This window comes from Salvelinus namaycush, chromosome 31, assembly GCF_016432855.1.
Source record: "Salvelinus namaycush isolate Seneca chromosome 31, SaNama_1.0, whole genome shotgun sequence".
NCBI classification, from domain to species: domain Eukaryota; kingdom Metazoa; phylum Chordata; class Actinopteri; order Salmoniformes; family Salmonidae; genus Salvelinus; species Salvelinus namaycush.
In genome coordinates, this window is record NC_052337.1 from 25655790 (window position 1) to 25678280 (window position 22491).

The 22491-nt window shown below is 46.1% G+C and overlaps 1 protein-coding gene across 1 annotated transcript in view; it reads left to right on the plus strand.

Annotated features, from left to right (window-relative positions):
* Nucleotides 1–22491, plus strand: part of LOC120025656 (mediator of RNA polymerase II transcription subunit 13-like) — a 115605-nt gene that overhangs the window by 88214 nt on the left and 4900 nt on the right. The window contains exons 5-24 of the mRNA XM_038970203.1: nucleotides 1449–1594; nucleotides 3717–3950; nucleotides 6902–7066; nucleotides 7478–7634; nucleotides 7773–7877; nucleotides 8136–8801; nucleotides 8945–9155; nucleotides 13602–13677; nucleotides 13762–13889; nucleotides 14087–14159; nucleotides 14389–14609; nucleotides 15660–15862; nucleotides 15969–16897; nucleotides 18034–18213; nucleotides 18499–18734; nucleotides 18917–19139; nucleotides 20672–20996; nucleotides 21080–21341; nucleotides 21637–21825; nucleotides 22024–22247. Coding sequence (XP_038826131.1) covers nucleotides 1449–1594; nucleotides 3717–3950; nucleotides 6902–7066; nucleotides 7478–7634; nucleotides 7773–7877; nucleotides 8136–8801; nucleotides 8945–9155; nucleotides 13602–13677; nucleotides 13762–13889; nucleotides 14087–14159; nucleotides 14389–14609; nucleotides 15660–15862; nucleotides 15969–16897; nucleotides 18034–18213; nucleotides 18499–18734; nucleotides 18917–19139; nucleotides 20672–20996; nucleotides 21080–21341; nucleotides 21637–21825; nucleotides 22024–22247 — 4953 coding nt within the window. The remainder of the gene's footprint in view (nucleotides 1–1448; nucleotides 1595–3716; nucleotides 3951–6901; nucleotides 7067–7477; nucleotides 7635–7772; nucleotides 7878–8135; nucleotides 8802–8944; nucleotides 9156–13601; nucleotides 13678–13761; nucleotides 13890–14086; nucleotides 14160–14388; nucleotides 14610–15659; nucleotides 15863–15968; nucleotides 16898–18033; nucleotides 18214–18498; nucleotides 18735–18916; nucleotides 19140–20671; nucleotides 20997–21079; nucleotides 21342–21636; nucleotides 21826–22023; nucleotides 22248–22491) is intronic.

The window sequence follows — 22491 nt, forward strand, 5'->3', positions numbered from 1 at the left end:
ATATGGATGAGTTCACACTGGGCAGTGATGCAAAGTCACCATAGGGAAGCAGCGTCAGACAACAACACATGCTTTTCATACAGTAGGTCCAACTTGGCTGAATATGTGCATTTGTGTGTGTGTGTGTGTGTGTGTGTGTGTGTGTGTGTGTGTGTGTGTGTGTGTGTGTGTGTGTGTGTGTGTGTGTGTGTGTGTGTGTGTGTGTGTGTGTGTGTGTGTGTGTGTGTGTGTGTGTTGTTGGTGGGCTGGACTGGACTCTTCACTACAGACTATCCCCTGAAGGCACCCCTCACGGCTATAAATAGCTCTTCATGTGGCGTTAAGTAAGGGGGTGGAGGGGAGCGACATAGATTTTTTTATTTAAAAAATATATATATAGATTACATGTGCTGTAGAGATCTAAATTATTGAGATGGGAGATGTAGTACTGTAGAACAGAAGCCAGTTTGAGTTTCATGGCCTGATGCAGCAGCGGGAACATCAGGAAGTGTGTGTTTGTGTGTGTGTGTGTATGTGTGTGTGTGTGCCTCAGTGTGTGTGTCTGGATAGCAGTGCTGCAACCGCCTGCTGTTATGATGGTATTTCTTGGTGAGCTTGAGGAATGTTTATGTAGCTAAGAAACTGGTCTCTCTCCCCAATCACTCAGCGCCATCTTCAGGCCACATCAACAGTGAATAACAGACCCTGAGATATTATCATTAGTTCTATTCCAAAACAGCCCGTGTGTGGCTTTGGAATTGGCCACTGTATTGAATTGATGATCCATTACGGCTCTAACATAGGCCAGTTTCTTCAGGGTACAGAGATATTGCATAGGCACTAGGCAGCACGGTAATCACATGGAGATTACATGCTGAGTTTATTGTCTGCTGGTTTATAAGCCTGGCCAGACAGGCGATGGTGTTTATAGATTAAAAATGCACATCATTAACATCTGGTGGTTAATGATGTCCTGCCCACCCTCAGTTATAGATCACAATAATGGGTTAGCTATCACATGTGTGATAAAACAAAGACCACCGTAATAAACTGTACCATGAAGTATACTAAAGAGTAGAAGCCATACATAAACATTATGTCACTTTAATCAATCATAGGGAAATAAGGATTTATTCCTGCAATAAGTACCTACAGTATGTTGGAAGATGAACTATAAGCTTATATGATTTTATGAAAAGCTTTGTATTTTGAAAGACACATTAAGTCTGTTTTCTCATCTATAGTATGTACAAATTTGCAGCTCACGATTACTAATCAGTAGTTACCATGGGGAGCTAATGGCATCCCTGTTACCATAGTAACTACATGGTATAACAGCAACTTAGTGCAAAGTGCCAGAAATGTTGTCTCTATATTGTCTTTCTCTCTGCAGTGTAAAGTCTTTACTGCATAGAGACTGTATGTGACTGACGTTGTCTCTGTGTCTCTCTCTCTCTCTGTCTCTACAGTGAGCACCTATCGTGCTCCTTCACCTTCTTCCTGCATGGGGAGAGTAATGTGTGCACCAGCGTAGAGATTGCCCAACACCAGCCTGCCTACCACATCACTGATGACCACATCCGCCTGGCCCAGACCTCCTCAGCCCCCGTACAAGGTGAGAAACACCCAGGGTAACAGAGACGTAAGAGCCAACACACTGGATGTCTTTACCCGTCTCTGTTTTAACCTGAGCATCAATGTCATAACTATGTGTATTATCAAATCTCTGATTCTGAACATGACAGTGGTCCTTTCTGATATACTGCACCTCTGTGCTCCCCTCTCTGACTGTTTATTCTATTATATCTACTTATCTATGTGTCTGTCTCTACTGCTACCTATCTATGTGTCTGTCTCTACTACTACTTATCTATGTGTCTGTCTCTACTTCTACTTATCTATGTGTCGGTCTCTACTGCTACCTATCTATGTGTCTGTCTCTACTGCTACCTATCTATGTGTCTGTCTCTACTACTACTTATCTATGTGTCTGTCTCTACTGCTACCTATCTATGTGTCTGTCTCTACTGCTACCTATCTATGTGTCTGTCTCTACTACTACTTATCTATGTGTCTGTCTCTACTACTACTTATCTATGTGTCTGTCTCTACTGCTACCTATCTATGTGTCTGTCTCTACTACTACTTATCTATGTGTCTGTCTCTACTACTACTTATCTATGTGTCTGTCTCTACTGCTACCTATCTATGTGTCTGTCTCTACTACTACTTATCTATGTGTCTGTCTCTACTACTACTTATCTATGTGTCTGTCTCTACTGCTACCTATGTATGTGTCTGTCTCTACTACTACTTATCTATGTGTCTGTCTCTACTTCTACCTATCCTTGTATCTGTCTCTACTTCTACCTATCTATGTGTCTGTCTACTTCTACCTATCTATGTGTCTGTCTCTACTGCTACCTATCTATGTGTCTGTCTCTACTTCTACCTATCCTTGTATCTGTCTCTACTTCTACCTATCTATGTGTCTGTCTCTATGTCTAACTATCTATGTGTCTGTCTACTTCTACCTATCTATGTGTCTGTCTACTTCTACCTATCTATGTGTCTGTCTCTACTTCTACCTATCTATGTGTCTGTCTCTACTTCTACCTATCTATGTGTCTGTCTCTACTTCTACCTATCCTTGTATCTGTCTCTACTTCTACCTATCTATGTGTCTGTCTCTATGTCTAACTATCTATATGTCTGTCTACTTCTACCTATCTATGTGTCTGTCTCTACTTCTACCTATCTATGTGTCTGTCTCTACTTCTACTTATCTATGTGTCTGTCTCTACTTCTACCTATCTATGTGTCTGTCTCTACTTCTACCTATCTATGTGTCTGTCTCTACTGCTACCTATCTATGTGTCTGTCTCTACTTCTACCTATCTATGTGTCTGTCTCTACTTCTACCTATCTATGTGTCTGTCTCTACTTCTACCTATCCTTGTATCTGTCTCTACGTCTACCTATCTATGTGTCTGTCTCTATGTCTAACTATCTATGTGTCTGTCTCTACTGCTACCTATCTATGTGTCTGTCTCTATGTCTAACTATCTATGTGTCTGTCTCTACTGCTACCTATCTATGTGTCTGTCTCTACTGCTACCTATCTATGTGTCTGTCTCTACTGCTACCTATCTATGTGTCTGTCTCTACTGCTACCTATCTATGTGTCTGTCTCTACTTCTACCTATCTATGTGTCTGTCTCTACTTCTACCTATCTATGTGTCTGTCTCTACTGCTACCTATCTATGTGTCTGTCTCTACTTCTACCTATCTATGTGTCTGTCTCTACTGCTACCTATCTATGTGTCTGTCTCTACTTCTACCTATCTATGTGTCTGTCTCTACTTCTACTTATCTATGTGTCTGTCTCTACTTCTACCTATCTATGTGTCTGTCTCTACTTCTACCTATCTATGTGTCTGTCTCTACTGCTACCTATCTATGTGTCTGTCTCTACTTCTACCTATCTATGCGTCTGTCTCTACTGCTACCTATCTATGTGTCTGTCTCTACTTCTACCTATCTATGTGTCTGTCTCTACTTCTACCTATCTATGTGTCTGTCTCTACTTCTACCTATCTATGTGTCTGTCTCTACTTCTACCTATCTATGTGTCTGTCTCTACTGCTACCTATCTATGTGTCTGTGCTCCCATCTGTATGTTCATCTGTCTGACTCTATGTCTGTCTGTCGATCCCTCCACCCGTTGCCACTGCAGTGATCCTGAGTCCGTATGGTCTGTCGGGCTCTCTGACGGGCCAGGCCTATAAGATGAGTGACCAAGCCGTGAGGAAGCTGATGGAGGAGTGGAGCTACTTCTACCCCATGGTGCTGCAGCGCCATAGAGAGGGGGGCACAGGGGGTGCCGGCATGGGGGGCATGGGTGCGGAGAGGGAGGGCACTGACCCGCTGTTTGACCCCAACAGTCATGTGGCCGTCGAGGTCATCGTAGGTATGTATGGTAACGTTCAAAACACTTGCTACCAGGGCTGGCTGTAGCCTTTTGGGGGCCATAAGCGAGATTTGGTTGTGGGGCCCCCCACCAATCGGGCACATTTGTATTTTATTTTTAAACAAATTTCCTGAAATTCTACCTATTTTTTGCCATGGGGTGTAGAGAAATATTAGCCTTTTTTACATGATATCTGAGTGAGAGTGACTAACAAAATCAATGTGGGCCCCCTGGAGGTCAGGGCTCCTGGACACGTGCCCTGGTCAGTATTCCGCCATGATTACTATAAGTTTAGATAACTAGCTAGACTAACCTACCAATAGTTTTTTTTTTATCTGATTGACTGACTGTCAGTGACTGACAAAACAAGAGAAAAACTGCTGATGCACAAGCAAATTTCGAACTTGCACCTTGTGTATTCTACTATTTTAACTCTCAACAGTAAGTTGAGACCAACTGAGTTCCTAAACTCCTAAACTGAGTTCCCACTCGGGAACCACCACTTATGTTGCGTATGCCTGGAGCCGGCCCTGCTTGCTACCTTTGAATGTAATTGAATGTACACACTTTGCTGTATATACATTGTTACGACCTGGCTCATAGTTCGTAACAACAAAGGGAGACCACGCATGACTTAAATGTAAAAAGGAATACATTTATTCAACTAATTAATAATAAATACAAAAATGTAACACAAGCTGTGGACGTCTGTAGGATCAGTAGTGTATGCAGTGTGTGGATGTGTGAGAGGGTGTTGTATGGTGAAAACAACAAAAAAAAACTAAAGGTGGTGGAAGCCAGCCTGCCAGTCAGGGAAGAGATTGTTGGCTGATGTGGCCACCCTTTATAGCCTGCAGGCTAAGCATGCCCAGGTGCGCCACATCAGCTGACGATCCTCCCAGCTCTGACCAAGTGAATCCAGCTATGATCCATTTTTGATGTCACTTGTTAAATCCACTTCAGTCAGTGTAGATGAGGTTAGGAGACAGGTTAAAGAAGGATTTTAAGCCTTGAGACAATTGAGACATGGATTGTATATGTGTCGTTCAGAGGGTGAATGAGCAAAACAAAAAATGTAAGTGCCTTTGAACGGGGCATTGTAGTAGGTGCCAGGCGCACCGGTTTGTGTCAAGAACTGCAACGCTGCTAGGTTTTTGTCGTGTATATCAAGAATGGTCCACCACCCAAAGGACATCTAGCCAACTTGACACACAGCATTGGAGTCAATATGGGCCAGCATCCCTGTGGAATGCTTTCGACACCTTGTCGAGTCCATGCCCCAACTAATTGATGCTGCAAAAGGGGGGGAGGGGTGCAACTCAATATTAGGGAGGTGTTCCTAATGTTTTGTACACTCAGTGTACGCGCATGAACAATAGGCTATGGGTGACAGTAGGCTATGGGTGACAGTAGGCTATGGGTGACAGTAGGCTATGGGTGACAGTAGGATATGGGTGACAGTAGGCTATGGGTGACAGTAGGCTATTGGTGACAGTAGGCTATTGGTGACAGTAGGCTATGGGTGACAGTAGGCTATGGGTGACAGTAGAATATGGGTGACAGTAGGCTATGGGTGACAGTAGGCTATTGGTGATACTAGGCTATATGTGACAGTAGGCTATGGGTGACAGTAGGCTATGGGTGACAGTAGGCTATGGGCGACAGTAGACTATGGGTGACAGTAGGCTATGGGCGACCGTAGGCTATGGGTGACAGTATGCTATGGGTGCAGTAGGCTATGGGTGACAGTATGCTATGGGTGACAGTAGGCTATGGGTGACAGTAGGCTATGGGCGACCGTAGGCTATGGGTGACAGTATGCTATGGGTGACAGTAGGCTATGGGTGACAGTAGGCTATGGGCGACAGTAGGCTATGGGTGACAGTAGGCTATGGGCGACAGTAGGCTATGGGTGACAGTATGCTATGGGTGACAGTAGGCTATGGGTGACAGTATGCTATGGGTGACAGTAGGCTATTGGCAAAGTGTTTTGATATGGTGTTACTGAAATGTATTATCATTATCACACCTAAAGAGGGAACAACAGAGAACAACAGCTCTTCATCGATATGTAGGCTATGGGTGACAGTAGAATATGGGTGACAGTAGACTATGGGTGACAGTAGGCTATGGGTGACAGTAGGCTATGGGTGACAGTAGGCTATGGGCGACCGTAGGCTATGGGTGACAGTATGCTATGGGTGACAGTAGGCTATGGGTGACAGTAGGCTATGGGTGACAGTAGGCTATGGGTGACAGTAGGCTATGGGTGACAGTATGCTATGGGTGACAGTAGGCTATGGGTGGCAGTATGCTATGGGTGACAGTAGGCTATTGGCAAAGTGTTTTGATATGGTGTTACTGAAATGTATTATCATTATCACACCTAAAGAGGGAACAACAGAGAACAACAGCTCTTCATCGATTTTAGTCTCAGCTTTGATTGCACATTAATTGTCTGTTTGAGGCTAAATGATACTGGAGGTGGTTAATTAGTGGTGGATCCAGTGCTCTCAAGGGAGAAGTGTTATGTCTCTCAGAGTGCATTGAGGTAAGGAGGAAAGACAAGAGGAGAGAAAGGGAGAGGTGTGGAGGGGAGGGGAGGAGAGGAGTGGAGAGAGGAGGAGAGGGGAGGAGAAGGGAAGAGGGGAGGGGAAGAGGAGAGATTGGGAGAAGATGAGAGAAGCTCCAGGGAGTGACGGAAACACAGCATGGTGTAATCAGCCCATTGACTGGCTGCCAAGCCCATCGACTGGCTGCCTGACCCCTCATCATTGATTAGAACTGATTGAAATCGGACCTCCCTAAGCCCAGTACCAGCCAGCCACTGTAGGCCATGCAATGATTAACCAATCCAGTGTGTATTGGCCACAGAAGGAGTGTGTGGGGTGGACATGAGTGCATCTGTGTGAGTGTGAGGGGATTTAAACTACTCTTTCATCTTCTTCTAGGTGGTGTGAGGATGATCTACCCAGCAGCCTTTGTGCTGGTTGCCCATGGCGACCTGCCTGTGGACCAGCCCCTACCTGCCCCCGGAGCCCAGGGGCTCAGCAGAGACCCCTCCCATTGTAGCATCCCCCTCACACCGCCCACCTCACCTGAACAGCCCTGCTCAGGTACTGGATGCCTCTACCACCACACCATATCATCATCATAAACTCCAGAACTTGACCCTAAATAATTACATACCCAAAATGACTCTGATTCAGCTCTACTTGCACAACAGCAAAACAACTCAATACTGCAATCCATAACCCAACTCTAAATGCAATCAAATCCATAATCAACATTGAATGAAGTCTACTTGATGAATATCTAATAAATTAAGAAATAAAACAGCTGATACAAACAAACTAATAATGCTATACTCTAGCTGCAGAGTTGTTCTTGAGTGTCTGATTGCAATTTCTCAATATCTCAAGAGTCCTAGTAAAGTGTCTCCTGCCGTGCACTTTTAAGACATCCACCCACAGCCTTGCCAAAGGGAACAAACTCCAGTGAATAATGTCATCTGTTGATTATTTCAGCAGACAGTGGCTTTGTGACAGTGTCCAGCATCCTCCCTGCCCAGGAGAGGGCCATTGGGACCACCAACCACAGCCCAAAGCATTCTGGGAAGAAACTGACCAATCAGGTGGTGCATCAGGCATGGAAGGAGTGTTATCTCAACCAACTGCAACACAAGTGAGTGTCTAGAGAGGCTGCTGGCTAACCGGGGCACAGCTTCAGACACTGTTTATCTCTTGGCATTTGCGGTGGAATTGTTAGTGTTGATGTGCAGTGACACGATTGGCGCCCTCACGCCTCTCTTTGTGCCCCCAGATGCAGTGTGCCCAGTAGCGTGACGCCAAAGAAGGAGGCGCCAAACGGGGTGACCACCTGGGACTTTATCGACTCGGGCGAGAGGGCACCCTGCAGCTGCTCCAGGTTGGCACAGGGGTTGGCATCTGGGGGTGAAGCCTATTGAAATTGAATATTGCGTATTGATTATGTAGAAATAATGTGAACATTGTGAAAATGTAGTGTAAGTATTTGTATTAAATATACTGTGTTGATATGATATGATGTAGACAAGTCCTCACAAGTTGCTACACATAGTTGAAAGTGTTCAGTATGTTTAAGAACAGAATCCTCACCTGCCACGCTAGTTCTGGCTGCCATCATATCCTGTTTCTCTTCCTGAAGGTTAAAGCAGCAGCAGAAACAGCAGCAGCAGACCAACACCTCCTCTGCCAACCCTCTGTCTGGTGCCAACCCCACCCCCTCCCTGGGCCCAGCACTTCCTCCTCCCTCTCTGCCTAAGCACAAGGCCACGGACAAGTCCGAGAAACCCGACAAACAGCCCAAGAGGGTCGCCGCCATGACCCCCTTCCACCACCGGCTCTCTGTGGGCCAGGAGACCTGCCAGGAACAAGACTCCACTGGAGGGTCCCAGCTCGGCCTAGTCGCCCTGGACCCTCTCCTGGATCCCATGCCCACCTGCAAGTACCCCAAGCCCCTCTCAGCTGGCAGGAAAGCTCCCCAGTCCCTGCTCCACTCTCCCGTCTCCCCATTACCCCCCACGCTCAGCCCCCATCCGCGGGTGGGGCAGGACCCTGAGGTACTGGATGCTCCTGTGGGCATGGCCCCCTGTCCAGATGGGGCGTCAGGGCTGGGGGTGATGGAGCCCAGTGCGACTGCTCTCTATGCAGCCCCTCTTGGGCCCAGAGAGAGGGAAGCTGAGGCGGGCTGGTGGAGGGGCTTCAGGACTCCTAGGGCTGATAAGGCTGAGTTCAGGCCTCCAGAGCTGCCCAGTGACAGAGTGGAATTAAAGACAGATACACAGGTCACTGAGGGAGTTGCACTGAAAAGGTGAGAGAGAGACCAGGTCATGAATGTAGAAACTAAAGACACGCACTCACGCACGCCAGCATTCACGCAAGCACGCAGGCAGGCACACAAACAAACACACACTCCGAGGATCACTCTAAGTTTCCTATCTAATTTCCCTCCAGACTATTCGCGCAGACAGAGAAGTGTTTCAAGATATCCGAGGAGCGTGTTAGGGAACACATCCAGACCCTGGGTCTACTGCAGCAGCCTGGGGTGGAAGGGCTGGGGGACCTTGGGGACGACCCGTATGACTTCAAGGAGGGAGACATCGAGTACAGCTTCCCCACCTCCAAGAGACTGAAGGGCCGAGACCCTAGCAAGAGAGGCCCCAAGGTAAGTAAAAACAAATTGCAATGATTATTATTGTTGGTGGATAGGGCCGTTACAGTGACTGTATTACTGCTGCAGTCCAATTCCAAGTGACCGTTTAGTTATGGTAACTACTGTAGGCTTCTCAAAGCTCTGATGCTGCTGAAGGTCATTAGTAGCCTACCAAACTTGCTAACTGCCTGGTACTCAGCCCTCTATTGTTCCTCTAATTACGCTAACATCAATGCAAATGTCATTGAAAATCAAATCAAACACTTCATGAGAGCCCATGAGCTCATGTTGCGCAACATTTCTATAGGCTATGTAATTGTGTGAGAAAACAGAGTTTTGATGGCCTCGATTCAAAACAGGATCCCATCAGCTTTCTATAGGCTAGGCATACTATACTTATTTAGCAACTTTCCTAATATTAAGCACATTGCTTTGCTTCACAACAGGAGTACAGCCTATCTGGCTTGCATGCAACTGAACCATGGGAAAAGCGTCCTCCATTTACTCTATTTACAGTGCCTTGCAAAAGCATTCATCCCCCTTGGCGTTTGTCCTATTTTGTTGCATTACATCCTGTAATTTAAATGGATTTTTATTTGGATTTAATTTAATGGATATACACAAAATAGTCCAAATTGGTGAAATGAAATGAAAAAATAAGTTATTTCAAAAAATAAATTATAAACGGAAAAGTGGTGCATGTATATGTATTCACCCCTTTTGCTATGAAGCCCCTAAATAAGATCTGGTGCAACCAATTACGTTCAAAGTCACATAATTAGTTAAATAAAGTCCACCTGTGTGCAATCTAAGTGTCACATGATCTGTCACATGATCTCAGTATATATACATCTGTTCTGAAAGGCCCCAGAGTCTGCAACACCACTAAGCAAGGGGCACCACCAAGCAAGTGGCACCATGAAGACCAAGGAGCTCTCCAAACAGGTCAGGGACAAAGTTGTGGAGAAGTACAGATCAGGATTGGGTCCTAAAACAATATCAGAAACTTTGAACATCCCACGGAGCACCATTAAATCCATTATTAAAAAATGGAAAGAATATGGCACCAGAACAAACCTGCCAAGAGAGGGCCGCCCACCAAAACTCACAGACCAGGCAAGGAGGGCATTAATCAGAGAGGCAACAAAGAGACCAAAGATAACCCTGAAGGAGCTACAAAGTTCCACAGCGGAGATGGGAGTATCTGTCCATAGGATCACTTTAAGCCATACACTCCACAGAGCTGGGCTTTACGGAAGAGTGTCCAGAAAAAAAGCCATTGCTTGAAGAAAAAATAAGCAAACACGTTTTGTGTTCACCAAAAGGCATGTGCGAGACTCCACAAACACATGGAAGAAGGTACTCTGGTCAGATGAGACTAAAATTGAGCTTTTTGGCCATCAAGGAAAACGCTACGTCTGGCGCAAACCCAACACCTCTCATCACCCCGAGAGCACCATCCCCACAGTGAAGCATGGTGGTGGCAGCATCATGCTGGGGGGGGATGTTTTTTTTTGGCAGGAACTGGGAAACTGGTCAGAATGGAAGGAATGATGGATGGCGCTAAATACAGGGAAATTCTTGAGGGAAACCTGTTTCAGTCTTCCAGAGATTTGAGACTGGGACGGAGGTTCACCTTCCAGCAGGACAATGACCCTAAGCATACTGCTAAAGCAACACTCGACTGGTGTAAGGGGAATTATTTAAATGTCTTGGAGTGGCCTAGTCAAAGCCCAGACCTCAGAGGAACCCATCCAACTTGAAGGATAAATAAATAAGAATTTGATCTTAACTGACTTTCCATGTTAAATAAAAGTTAAAACATTTTTTTAAAGGAGCTAGAGCAGTTTTGCCTTGAAGAATGGGCAAAAATCCCAGTAGCTAGATGTGCCAAGCTTATAGAGACATACCCCAAGAGACTTGCAGCTGTAATTGCTGCAAAAGGTGGATCTACAAAGTATTGAATTTGGGGGTGGTTGAATAGTTATGCACACTCAAGTTAAATTTTTTTGGTCTAATTTCTTGTTGGTATCACCCCAAATAATATTTTGCATCTTGAAAGTGGTAGGCATGTTGTGTAAATCAAATGATACAAACCCCCTAAAAATGTATTTTAATTCCAGGTTGTAAGGCAACAAAATAGGAAAAATGCCAAGGGGGTGAATACTTTCGCAAGCCACTGTAAGTGGATATATGACATGTATTTTTTTCCCCTGCCCCTGTTCCGAGACATGTGCATGATAATGGCCCATTCTAAATCAAAACTAATTTCACTCATATATTATTTAGTATGTGTAAAGACAAGATTAAATCAAGAATAGTCTGATGGGTGATAATATTAGCCTATCACTTGTGGAAGATAGATATATTATCACTTGTGAATTAAACCTATATTATCACTTGTGAATTATATAATATATCTTGTGAATGATACCTATATTATCACTTGTGAATGATACCTACATATATTATCACTTGTCAATGATACTTATATTATCACTTGTGAATTATATAATATATCTTGTGAATGATGTCCAGCTTTTCTGCAGTAAGGCAAAAAACAGCGCATGCCTTTCGTTATGACTTTTTCAAATCATAGTCGTACACCTCATGTAGCCTAGCCCATAGGCCTATTTGTTTTGATAAAGTTTATCACAACTAAAGTGGGCAAATAACTTCTTAAAATTAAGCACATTAATCCGCTTTACAACCAGTGTAGAGCCTAACTGGTATACATAGGCGGCGCGTGAGTTTCAAGTTTGGGGAAGATAATTTTCACCGTAAAAATGCACCTTTATAATAAAGTTGTAAAGACTCTCGTGGGTTGAAGAAGGAGACCAAGGTGCAGCGTGGTAGGCGTACATAATTTTCAATAAAAACTGAACACCGCAACAAAATAACAAAGTAGAAAACAAAAGCGAACAGTTCTGTCAGGCAACAAAACAGCTAAACAGAAAATAACTCCCCACAAAACCCAAACGGAAAATCACAACTTATATATGATCCCCAATCAGAGACAACGATAGACAGCTGCCTCTGATTGGGAACCACACATGGCAAAAACAACAAAGAAATAGAAAAAATAGAATCTCCCACCCGAGTCACACCCTGACCTAACCAAACATAGAGAATAAATAAGGATCTCTAAGGTCAGGGTGTGACAACAGTATTACATGCATATATCGCATTTGCGGTCACTTTTGAGAATGGTGTTTTCCTGCTAATGGAACTTTCACAATTATAGCTTACTGCCATGTGTGCATTGTTGCGCTTATAATGTGAAGAAAGCCCAGTAGTTTATCAACATTTTAAGCTAAACGTGTTGATCTGTTGCATCAGCCTCATGCTTTTGCTGTTCGTTAGGCCTACTAATTTTGTTGGCTGACGAAAAGTAAATGTGGACAGTTCTTCTAACATCTTCAATATGCCTCTCGGAATTTGATAAGAAGGAGGCGCGCAGTTGTGTCCCCGATGTGTCTGTCTTCACTTGTAGGCATCTTAGCTCTGAAGTAGGCTAAGGACTTGATCACGTGACAGGCATTGGCTAATAAGAATTTAGATATCTGAGAGAGCCATGTGAGTTAGAGGTGGTTTGGAGCACGCAGCTGGGAGAAGGGAATTATAGTTGTTATGTTCAGCCCAAGAGCACAATGGCCACTGGCAGCAAAAGGCATGGATTTTTTTAAGGGGCATTACAGCCACACAAGGGGGATGCCACCGGGAAATTCGAGGCATTATCAACTGCTTGTTAAATTGTGAATGAGAGACTGATGAAGTGTGTGCAGCCTGCGCAAAAAACAAAGCAGAGCTCATGCCTTTCATGCAACTTTTTTCAAATCATCATTAGTCACATCATGCAGCCTTGGAATGTATTAAAAATCAAAACATGTAGCCCAACGTTTGTATCACAACTAAAGTTGCATGAATAACTCTAAATTAAGCATATAGTAGGACCTGTTTCTTTGTTAACCCCTCAACACAGAACAGCAGCATGTGCGCACTCCATCAGAAATCAATTTTATTCAGCTATGTTCAATTGTATTCTTCATACTATAAAATAATGTCACGGAATTCTAGGCAAATCTTGTTTGCTAAATGAACTAGTGTAGCCCACAGCCATATGGTATAGCCAGATCAGAACCTAACATAAGGACAACTCAGAGTATGCTATTGTGTTATTCTGAAATAGACAACATTTTCTTCATTTCATGTTTCTTTAGACCTGTCTAAAATAAATAATGGATTTATTGTGACGGTATAGGCTATATTAAATGTATTTATTAGACTTTTTAAAATGTAGATTTTCCAAAGGTCTGCATCAGTGGCTTGTAGGCTATGCGTGGATGCCAGGAGCTGCTAAATGTGTTTGTTAATTAACGGTGAATTACAGTGAGACCGGAAGTAATTTGGTTGACAATCACCTGCTGACAAAATTTCATGAATATAACTGTCTTCCAGGGAGAGGATATCAGCAACGGTGCACTGCCTGATGGGAAAGACGCCATGTCCATCTTTAGCTCTGCCCCCAAAGCTGGTAAGGATTTGAATGTTGACAACGCATGTATTATGAGGTGTGTTCTTTGCGCTGTGTTTGATTGTCTTGTTTGTGTGTTTCTAGATGATGACTCACCGCAGGACGACGAGGCGGCCAAAGCCCAAAACCCTCCTCTAACCAGGGAGACTGATCTGGTGGTCCTCATCTCAGACCTGGAGAACATTTTCGACGAGGATGAGGAGGAACTTGGGGTGAGAAACATTTGAACAATTACTGGATGTCTAAAAAAAGTTTCATTTTCATTCCCTCGTTCAACCAAGCGCTATACACTCATCATAATAATACATAGTTGTATACTGTACTGTGCATGCCATTTAGCAGACACTTTTATCCAAGGAGACTTAGATATGTGTGGCATAATAATTTGTAGACTGCTTGCCCCAATCAGCACACAGCCAGGGTCCTGGTATCAGGAGGTGAAGACCGAAGGGAGGGGAGGGTGGCTGTGCCCTATCCTTCAAGTGAGTCTATCTTTACATGTACACATGTTCAGCAGTTTGTTTGTTATCTTAGCTTAGTTTAGCATGATTCTGAGACCTGGGAATAATAATCTTTCTTCTTCTCCTTCTCTCACATCTTCTCTGCCTGTTTCTGTCTGTTTTATCTCTCGTTGTCCATCACCGTCCCTCCCTCTCTCTCTCTCTCTCTCTCCTCCCCTCATCTCCTCCCCCCAACCCTCTCTCCATTCAGCAGTAGCAGACCTCCAGCGGATGTTCCCCACACCCCCATCCCTGGAGCAGCACCCAGCCTTCTCCCCCATCATGACATACCGTGACACCCCCAGCCAAGAGCCCCCAGCCCCCTCGGGGGGCTCTGACCACCCCCTGGGCCCCCTGTCCTCCATCCAGCTCCAGGAGTACCGGATGGAGGTGGAGGAAGGCATGGCCAGTCCTAAACATGAGGACATTAAGGTGAGGCACCACAGTAGCAATGGGAATGGAAATGATTAAGTCTGTAGTATGTGCAGCAAATCTTGATGATAGACAATTCAAGATTGACTCTACCATATTTGAACAGTAAATTGCAATGGGATTGACTTTGTAAAGTGAGGTAAGTCCCATGAAAAGTGACATCATGTAACCGATTGATATATTCAAATTGGTTAATATGGTTAGTGGTCATCAGTGTTTGGGAAACTACTCTGAAAATATAGTTTACCAAGCTACCAATTACTTCACACTGGAAGAAGTTAAACTACACTTAAGCTACCCTAAAGTTACTCTGAAAAAGTAGTTCACTACATCCAAACCACTTCGTAAAAAGTATGTATATGTGAAAAATATGTAACTCTGTAATGTCATTGACTATAAATTGCAAGAACAGATCACTTTGGGGTCATATGTTAACAGAATGTGTAATTTAGCCTATTAAACTCAAAATCTACGTGTGTTTCAAGTGAGAATTAGTCAGGTCTGATACCAAAAAAGAAAGGAAATGATTGCCTACTTCACCCATGTTTTATATTCATTTGGAAGAAAAAGTAATGTGTAGTTCCAGTAGTAAGCTACAGTGTTAAATGGCAAAAAAGTAATTAAGTATTGAAAACAGTACATAGATTTGAATTGAGTTCAACTACCACCAAGCTACAGCTACAGTTACATTACTAGTTGAACTAGATGTAGTTCACTACTCCCCAACACTGGTGGACGTATGATGAATGTTATAATAGTGAAAATGCTTAAAATAAAGTAGCTACAGGGCACTGTGCAGCCTAGCAGTGTTAATGTAAACTTTAGCGTCTCATTTGAAGTTGACTGATGTTGCTGTAGCATGTTTATACCTGCTGGGCTGGCCTGCTAGAGGACCTACTGGTATGTGGAACCAGATACCTGAACTGCTCCTCACCATACAGCCTGTTTCAACTTGTGTCGGTGTTAAGTGCTAATTGTCTCTCTGTGACACATTGTGATACTGTGGGAACACATTTACAATGAGCTCTCCTTCCCCATCCCCCTCTGCAGGACTTCTCATTTGTGTACCGTGTCCCGTCTGTCCAGCCACAGATGGGCTGCTCCATGTTTGCTCCGCTGCGGACCCTCCCCAGCCAGTGTCTGCCCCCCATCAAGGTGCCTGACCAGTGTTACTACCGGCCCTCCTGGGCCCTGCTGCCCAAGATGGAGCATTACTCCTCCCTGCCGCCCTCCTTCATCAGAGATGGATATGTGTAAGTACTGTACCAAGGTTTGTTCTATTACAGCTGGATGGATGTTCATAAAATGTACCTTAAACGTTACCACGTTGAATTTACTGTGTGTGTGTGTGTCCTCCAGCAACGTCCCCAGTGTTGGGGACCAGGAGTATGCCCAGATGAGTGCCAGTGCCCTATCCATAGGCACCACCGGCGGCATCCTCCCCTCGCCCTCCCCTGCCACCCCCCGCTTCTCTGTCCCCACCCCTCGTACCCCGCGCACCCCCAAGGGCGTTGGCACGGCCAGCGGGCAGGGCTCTGTGAAGCAGGAGGGCACCGGGACAGAGCTGAGCTCCCCTGCCTCCACGCCCTCCACCAGCCTGCCTATGAGCTCCCTGACTGAGCCCCATGCGTCCTGCCCCGCCCTGCCCGAGGCCCACAGCCTGTACGCCGCCCTGCTCCTCTCTGACTCAGTCCTCAACGTCTTCAAAGATCGCAACTTCGACAGCTGCTGCATCTGCGCCTGCAACATGAACGTGAAGGGTGCCGACGTGGGCGTGTACATCCCCGACTCCACTCTCGAGGACCAGTACCGCTGCATGTGTGGCTTCAGCGCCATCGTCAACCGCCGGCTGGCCCACGGCACGGGCCTCTTCCTGGAGGACGAGCTGGACATCTTCGGGAGGGGCTCGGAGGTGGGCCGGGCAGCCGAGAGGAGGCTGGCGCTGTGCCGCAGAGACCCACCCATGGGAGACCCCCGGGCCAAGCGCCCCCAGGACTCCTCCCCCGCCCCTTCCTCTGTCATGGGACTCCTCCAGGAGCAGTGCTCCCAGCCCATCTCCTCCCTGGCCTCCCTACACCTCCCTCCTGCCTGCTCCTGCCACGGCCGCCAGGGGGCCCTGCTCCAGAGCTGGATGGCTGACAAGCAGTGGGCGGATGGCAGTGATGCGTGTGTGGAGTGTTACAACGCACTGGTACAGGGGCAGCAGTATGTGGATAACCCCGCCGGAGGGAAAGTTGATCCGGCTGTTGTGAGGAGCAGCGCTCTACACTCCTGGCCTCACACCAACGGTAAGGAGGAGTGATCCGGCTGGGATGATAGAAGGATGCCAAGGGGTGATAGTAATTGGAGGATGACAGTAGGGATGACAGTGTTGATAGAACTGATAGTGGCTGTCTATCTGCAGTGAACTGATTACAGTTATAAATACACTATGTATACAAAAGTTTATGGGCACCCCTTTAATTAGTGGATTCGGCTATTTCAGCCACACCCATTGCTGACAGGTGTATAAAATAGACCACACATCCATACAATTTCCACAGACAAATATTGGCAGTAGAATGGCCTTAATGAAGAGCTCAGTGACTTGCAATGTGGCTTTCAATGTGGCCACGTCATAGGATGCCACCGTTCCAACAATTCAGTTTGTGAATGCTACTTGCCCGAATGCATAGTGCCAACTGTAAAGTTTGGTGGAGGAGGAATAATGTTTTTCATGGTTCCGGCTAGGCCGCTTAGTTCCAGTGAAGGGAAATCTTAATGCTACAGCATACAATGACATTCTAGATGATTTTGTGCTTCTAACTTTATGGCAACAGTTTGGGGAAGGCCCTTTCCTGTTTAAGCATGACAATGCCCCCGTGCGCAAAGCGAGGTCCATACAGAAATGTTTTGTCAATATCGGTAGGGATGAATTTGACTGGCCTGCACAGAGCCCTGACCTCAACCCCATTTGGGACGAATTGGATCGCCGAATGTGAGCCAGGCCTAATCACCCAACATCAGTTCCCGACCCCACTAATGCTCCTGTGGCAGTCCCTGCAGCGTTGTTTCAACATATAGTGGAAAGCCTTCCCACAAGAGTGGAGGCTGTTAAAGCACCAAAGGGGGGAGCAACTCCATATTAATGCCCATGATTTTTGAATGAGATGTTAGATGAGCAATAGTCCACATACTTTTGGTCATGTAGTGTAGCTTATTTTTTCTTAGAATGGAAAATTAAACAAGATCAATACATTCACTCAAAGTTTAAAATCATGTTTCTCTATGTTAGATACGAACTGTTGTGTAATGTGACGTTCAATGTGTATGATGTCTAATGTTTATTTATGTAATGTATGTATTTCTGTGTGTGTGTGTGTTTGTTCTCGTGTGTGTGTTCTCGTGTGTGTGTGTGTGTGTGTGTCTCCTTGTCTCTCCCTAGTGTTGGACATCAGTATTCTGTCGTCCCAGGACGTGGTGCGTATGCTGCTGTCCCTGCAGCCCTTCCTCCAGGACGCAATCCAGAAGAAACGTACGGGCCGGACCTGGGAGAACATCCAGCATGTCCAGGGTCCACTCACATGGCAACAGTTCCACAAGATGGCCGGCCGGGGATCCTACGGTAAGCCACCAGGGACACTCTTTATTGACGTATCTACAGTAGATATTTGCAATGTACTGTATTTTAGATAGATTTCCCATTAACTGTTTGTGACTTCACTTTTGTGTAAATTATATTTGATGTCAACATTTCAGGTTCTTACACAGATCTCAATTTAGGAGTAAGGCCCCCTAAATATTGCTGTACAAACGGTAACTGGAGAAATGTAATCGAACAAGACAATCACCTGACCTCTTTCAGTCCAGTCCAGCCTTCCATAAATCTTCTCATCTTTCTTCTCACCAGGGTCAGAGGAGTCGCCCGAGCCCCTTCCCATCCCTACCCTGTTGCTGGGCTACTACGATAACTATGACCGTAACTTCCTGGCCCTGTCGCCCCTGGCGCTGCCCTTCTGGGAGAAGCTGCTGTTGGAACCATATGGGGGACAGAGGGACGTGGCCTTCCTGGTGCTCTGCCCCAACTCTGAAACCCTGCTGGCCGGGGCACAGGCCTTCTTCCGGGAGCTCAGCGCTGTCTACGAGGTAAGTCCTCTTATACTACTGTATCCCAAACCTCTCCTCTAGCAATTCCTTAGTTGTTGTTTCCTTCAGAATATACAATTACCAATTAGACGCCGCCACCTCCTGTGAATGTTTGAAGACACTGGGTGGGATACTGTGTATGTGCTCTATAGCCCTTGACCCCTACTTTTTGTCATTTTCAGACGTGTCGGTTGGGGAAACACAGACCCCTAGCAAAGGTCTCCAGAGATGGGCTGGTGCGTGTGGGGGCAGAGACAGAAACTGAGACCGATAAGGAGAAAGAGAAGGAGAGGCATGAGGAGGAGCAGGTAGACCAGTGGTTCACAGGGCCCTGGGCTGGACAGCAACACAGCGACAACCTCAGAAAACTCAAACTCTATGCGCGCACCTGCAGGAAGCAGCTAGGTGAAACACTGAACTTTATGATTGCAATTGTCTGAAGTGATGAAGGGACATTGTACCAGTTGGGACATATGAGTACTCTTGGCATTCTCTCAACCAGCTTCATCTGGAATGCTTTTCCAACAGTCTTGAAGGAGTTCCCACATATGCTGATCACTTGTTGGCTGCTTTTCCTTCACTCTGTGGTCCAACTCATCCCAAACAATCTCAATTTGGGTGAGGTCGGGTGATTGTGGAGGCCAGGTCATCTAATGCAGCACTCCATCTCTCTCCTTCTTGGTCAAATAGCCCTTACACAGCCTGGAGGTGTGTTGGGTCATTGTCCTGTTGAAAAATAAATGATAGTCTCAGTAAGCGCAAACCAGATGGGATGGCGTATCCCTGCAGAATGTTGTGGTAGCCATGCTGGTTAAGTGTGCCTTGAATTCTAAATAAATCACTGACAGTATCACCCGCAAAGCACCATCACACCTCCTCCTCCATGCTTCACGGTGGGAACCACACATGCAGAGATCATCCGTTCACCTACTCTGCGTCTCACAAAGACACGGCGGTTAGAACCAAAAATCTCACATTTGGACTCAGACCAAAGGACAAATTTCCACCAGTCTAATGTCCATTGCTTGTGTTTCTTGGCCCAAGCAAGTCTCTTCTTCTTATTGGTGTCCTTTAGTAGTGGTTTCTTTGCAAAAATTTGACTATGAAGGCCTGATTCTTGCAGTCTCCTCTGAACAGTTGATTTTGAGATGTGTCTGTTACTTGAACTCTGTGAAGCATTTATTTGGGCTGCAATTTCTGAGGCTGGTAACTCTAATGAACTCATCCTCTACAGCAGAGGTAACTCTGGGTCTTCCTTTCCTGTGGCGGTCCTCATGCGAGCCAGTTTCATCATAGCGCTTGATGGCTTTTGCGACTGCACTTGAAGAAACTTTGAAAGTTCTTGACATTTTCCGGTATTGACTGGCCTTCATGTCTTATTAATGATGGACTGTCTTTTCTCTTTGCTTATTTGAGCTGTTCTTGTCATAATATGGACTTGGTCTTCTGTGTATATGGCTATCTTCTGTATTCCACCCCTACCATGTCACAACACAACTGATTGGCTCAAACGCAAAGAAATTCTACAATTAACTTTTAACAAGGCACACCAGTTAATTGAAATGCATTCCGGGTGACTACCTCATGAAGCTGGTTGAGAGAATTCCAAGAGTGTGCAAAGTTGTCATCAAGGCAAAGTGTGGCTACTTTGAAGAATCTTTGTTTAACACTTTTTGGTTACTACATGATTCCATATGTGTTATTTCATAGATTTGATGTCTTCACTATTCTTCTACAATGTAGAAAATAGTTCAAATAAAGAAAAAACCTTGAATGAGTAGGTGTGTCCAAACTTTTGACTGGTACTGTATGTATATACACTAACCATTGCCGCAGGAAGTAGGGGTGCTGAGAGTGCTGCAGCACCCTCACCCCTAAACACTAACTACTCCATGCATTTCAACTCTAAATCCTCCCCTATGTTTTCCATCATCCAGGTCCACAGTTGTCTGCCCTGTCTTTGGACAGCAGTCTGCTGTTACCCCCCAAGCCTCAGCCAACTCCAGCCCCCACGCCCTCCTCAGCCCAGCCTGCCCCCTCCTCCAGCCAGCCCCCCTATGTTCCTGGGGCCCCTGCTGATGGAGAGGCAACAGCCCCCCCAGTGGCCCACAGCTCAGAAAGCACCCCAACCCCCACAGCAGCAGCAGCAGCAGCCTCAGGCCAGCCAGGTCCAGCAGGGAGCACCCAAGGAGAGTCCACTGAGGTCAAGAATAGCCCCAATGCCCCACCACCACCACCTAGCCAGCCAGAGACCCCTGAGAGGTGAGGACCCAGGGCATCTATGCTTCTATATTACTATTGTATTACTATGTTATCATGATATATGTCTCCGCCCCCTGTCCCAGTGTGGCGGAGCGGGAGCGAATCGGCATCCCCACGCTGGCGGACTCGGCCGATAGCCATGCCCACCCCCCGGCCATCGTGATCTACGTGGTGGACCCCTTCCTGTGCTCGGGCCGAGCGAGGGATGGAGGAGGAGGAGGAGTAGAGGAGGAGGAGGGTGAGGAGGTGGAGGCAGGCAGTGTGTGGTTACTAGGGCTTCTGCGTTGCTACACAGAGATGCTACAGACATTGCCGGAGAGCATGAGACCAGCACTGGTGTTACAGGTAAGATCATATACTGTACTGTACTCCCTCCTACACCACCTATAGCTTTGCTTCTGTATGGTTCAATGTGAATGGCTGTATGGATGAGTGACTGAGACTGTGGGGGAACACCCTAATCCCTACATTGTACACTACTTTTGACCAGAGCCCTGTAGTCAAAAGGAGTCCACTATATATGGAATAGAGTGCCAGAAGACACTGTCTGGGTGTCCTACTACGGCTAACAGCAGTGAATAGTTCCCGAGGTCAATCTGCTCATACCAGAGTGCTCATTCATTCTCTATGGGTTGTCCAGGTGGTGCCATGTCAGTACCTGCTCCAGCCAGCCAGTGGTGAGAGCCCTCTGTACCTGCAGCATCTGCGCTCCCTGGCCTTCTCAGCCTACTCCCAGTGCAGACGCCTCCTACCCACACAGACACACATCAAGTCTCTGACCGGCTTTGGCCCCGCCTCCACCCTAGAATCTGTGCTCAAGAGTCCAGAGGTAAGGCTTGGACAAACACACAACTAAAGACATGTACACCCATTCAAAGTCACACACAGGCTTCAAACAGACACATAGGGGCCTACCCTACCTACACATCTCATCTGGTTAGTAAATGCTCCAAATGTCTGACAATCCCACTTTCTCCCCCTCCCTCCTCACTCCCCATCCTGCTCTCTCCCCCTGTCCCCTCCCCAGCACCCCAGCCCTCTACAGGGCTACTCTCCCCCGTACATTCTGGGTCCTACCCGTGCCAAGCAACCAGAGCCAGGGGAGGTGTGGGCAGAGATCCCTCCCAGGTACAACGTGCTGTTTGTGGGCTACTGCCTGTCCCACGACCAGCGCTGGATCCTGGTTTCCTGCACCGATCAACAGGGAGAGCTACTGGAGACCTGCATCATCAACATCGATGTGCCCAACAGGTAGTCAGTCAGTTACTCAATCACTCAGGGCCTGGGTGTGGGATATCTATGAGGTGTTGACGATGCTGTGCTAATGTTAGATAATGTAAAATCCTTTCATCCTGTTGTTCATTAAATTACATCATATAAAATCTATTATACATAGTAGGCTAGGCTATATTATATTGAGTAAAGTAATACACTTTAATGTAGCATTTCAGAACCTTTATATTTATACAGTTCATGATGCTATATAGACATTACC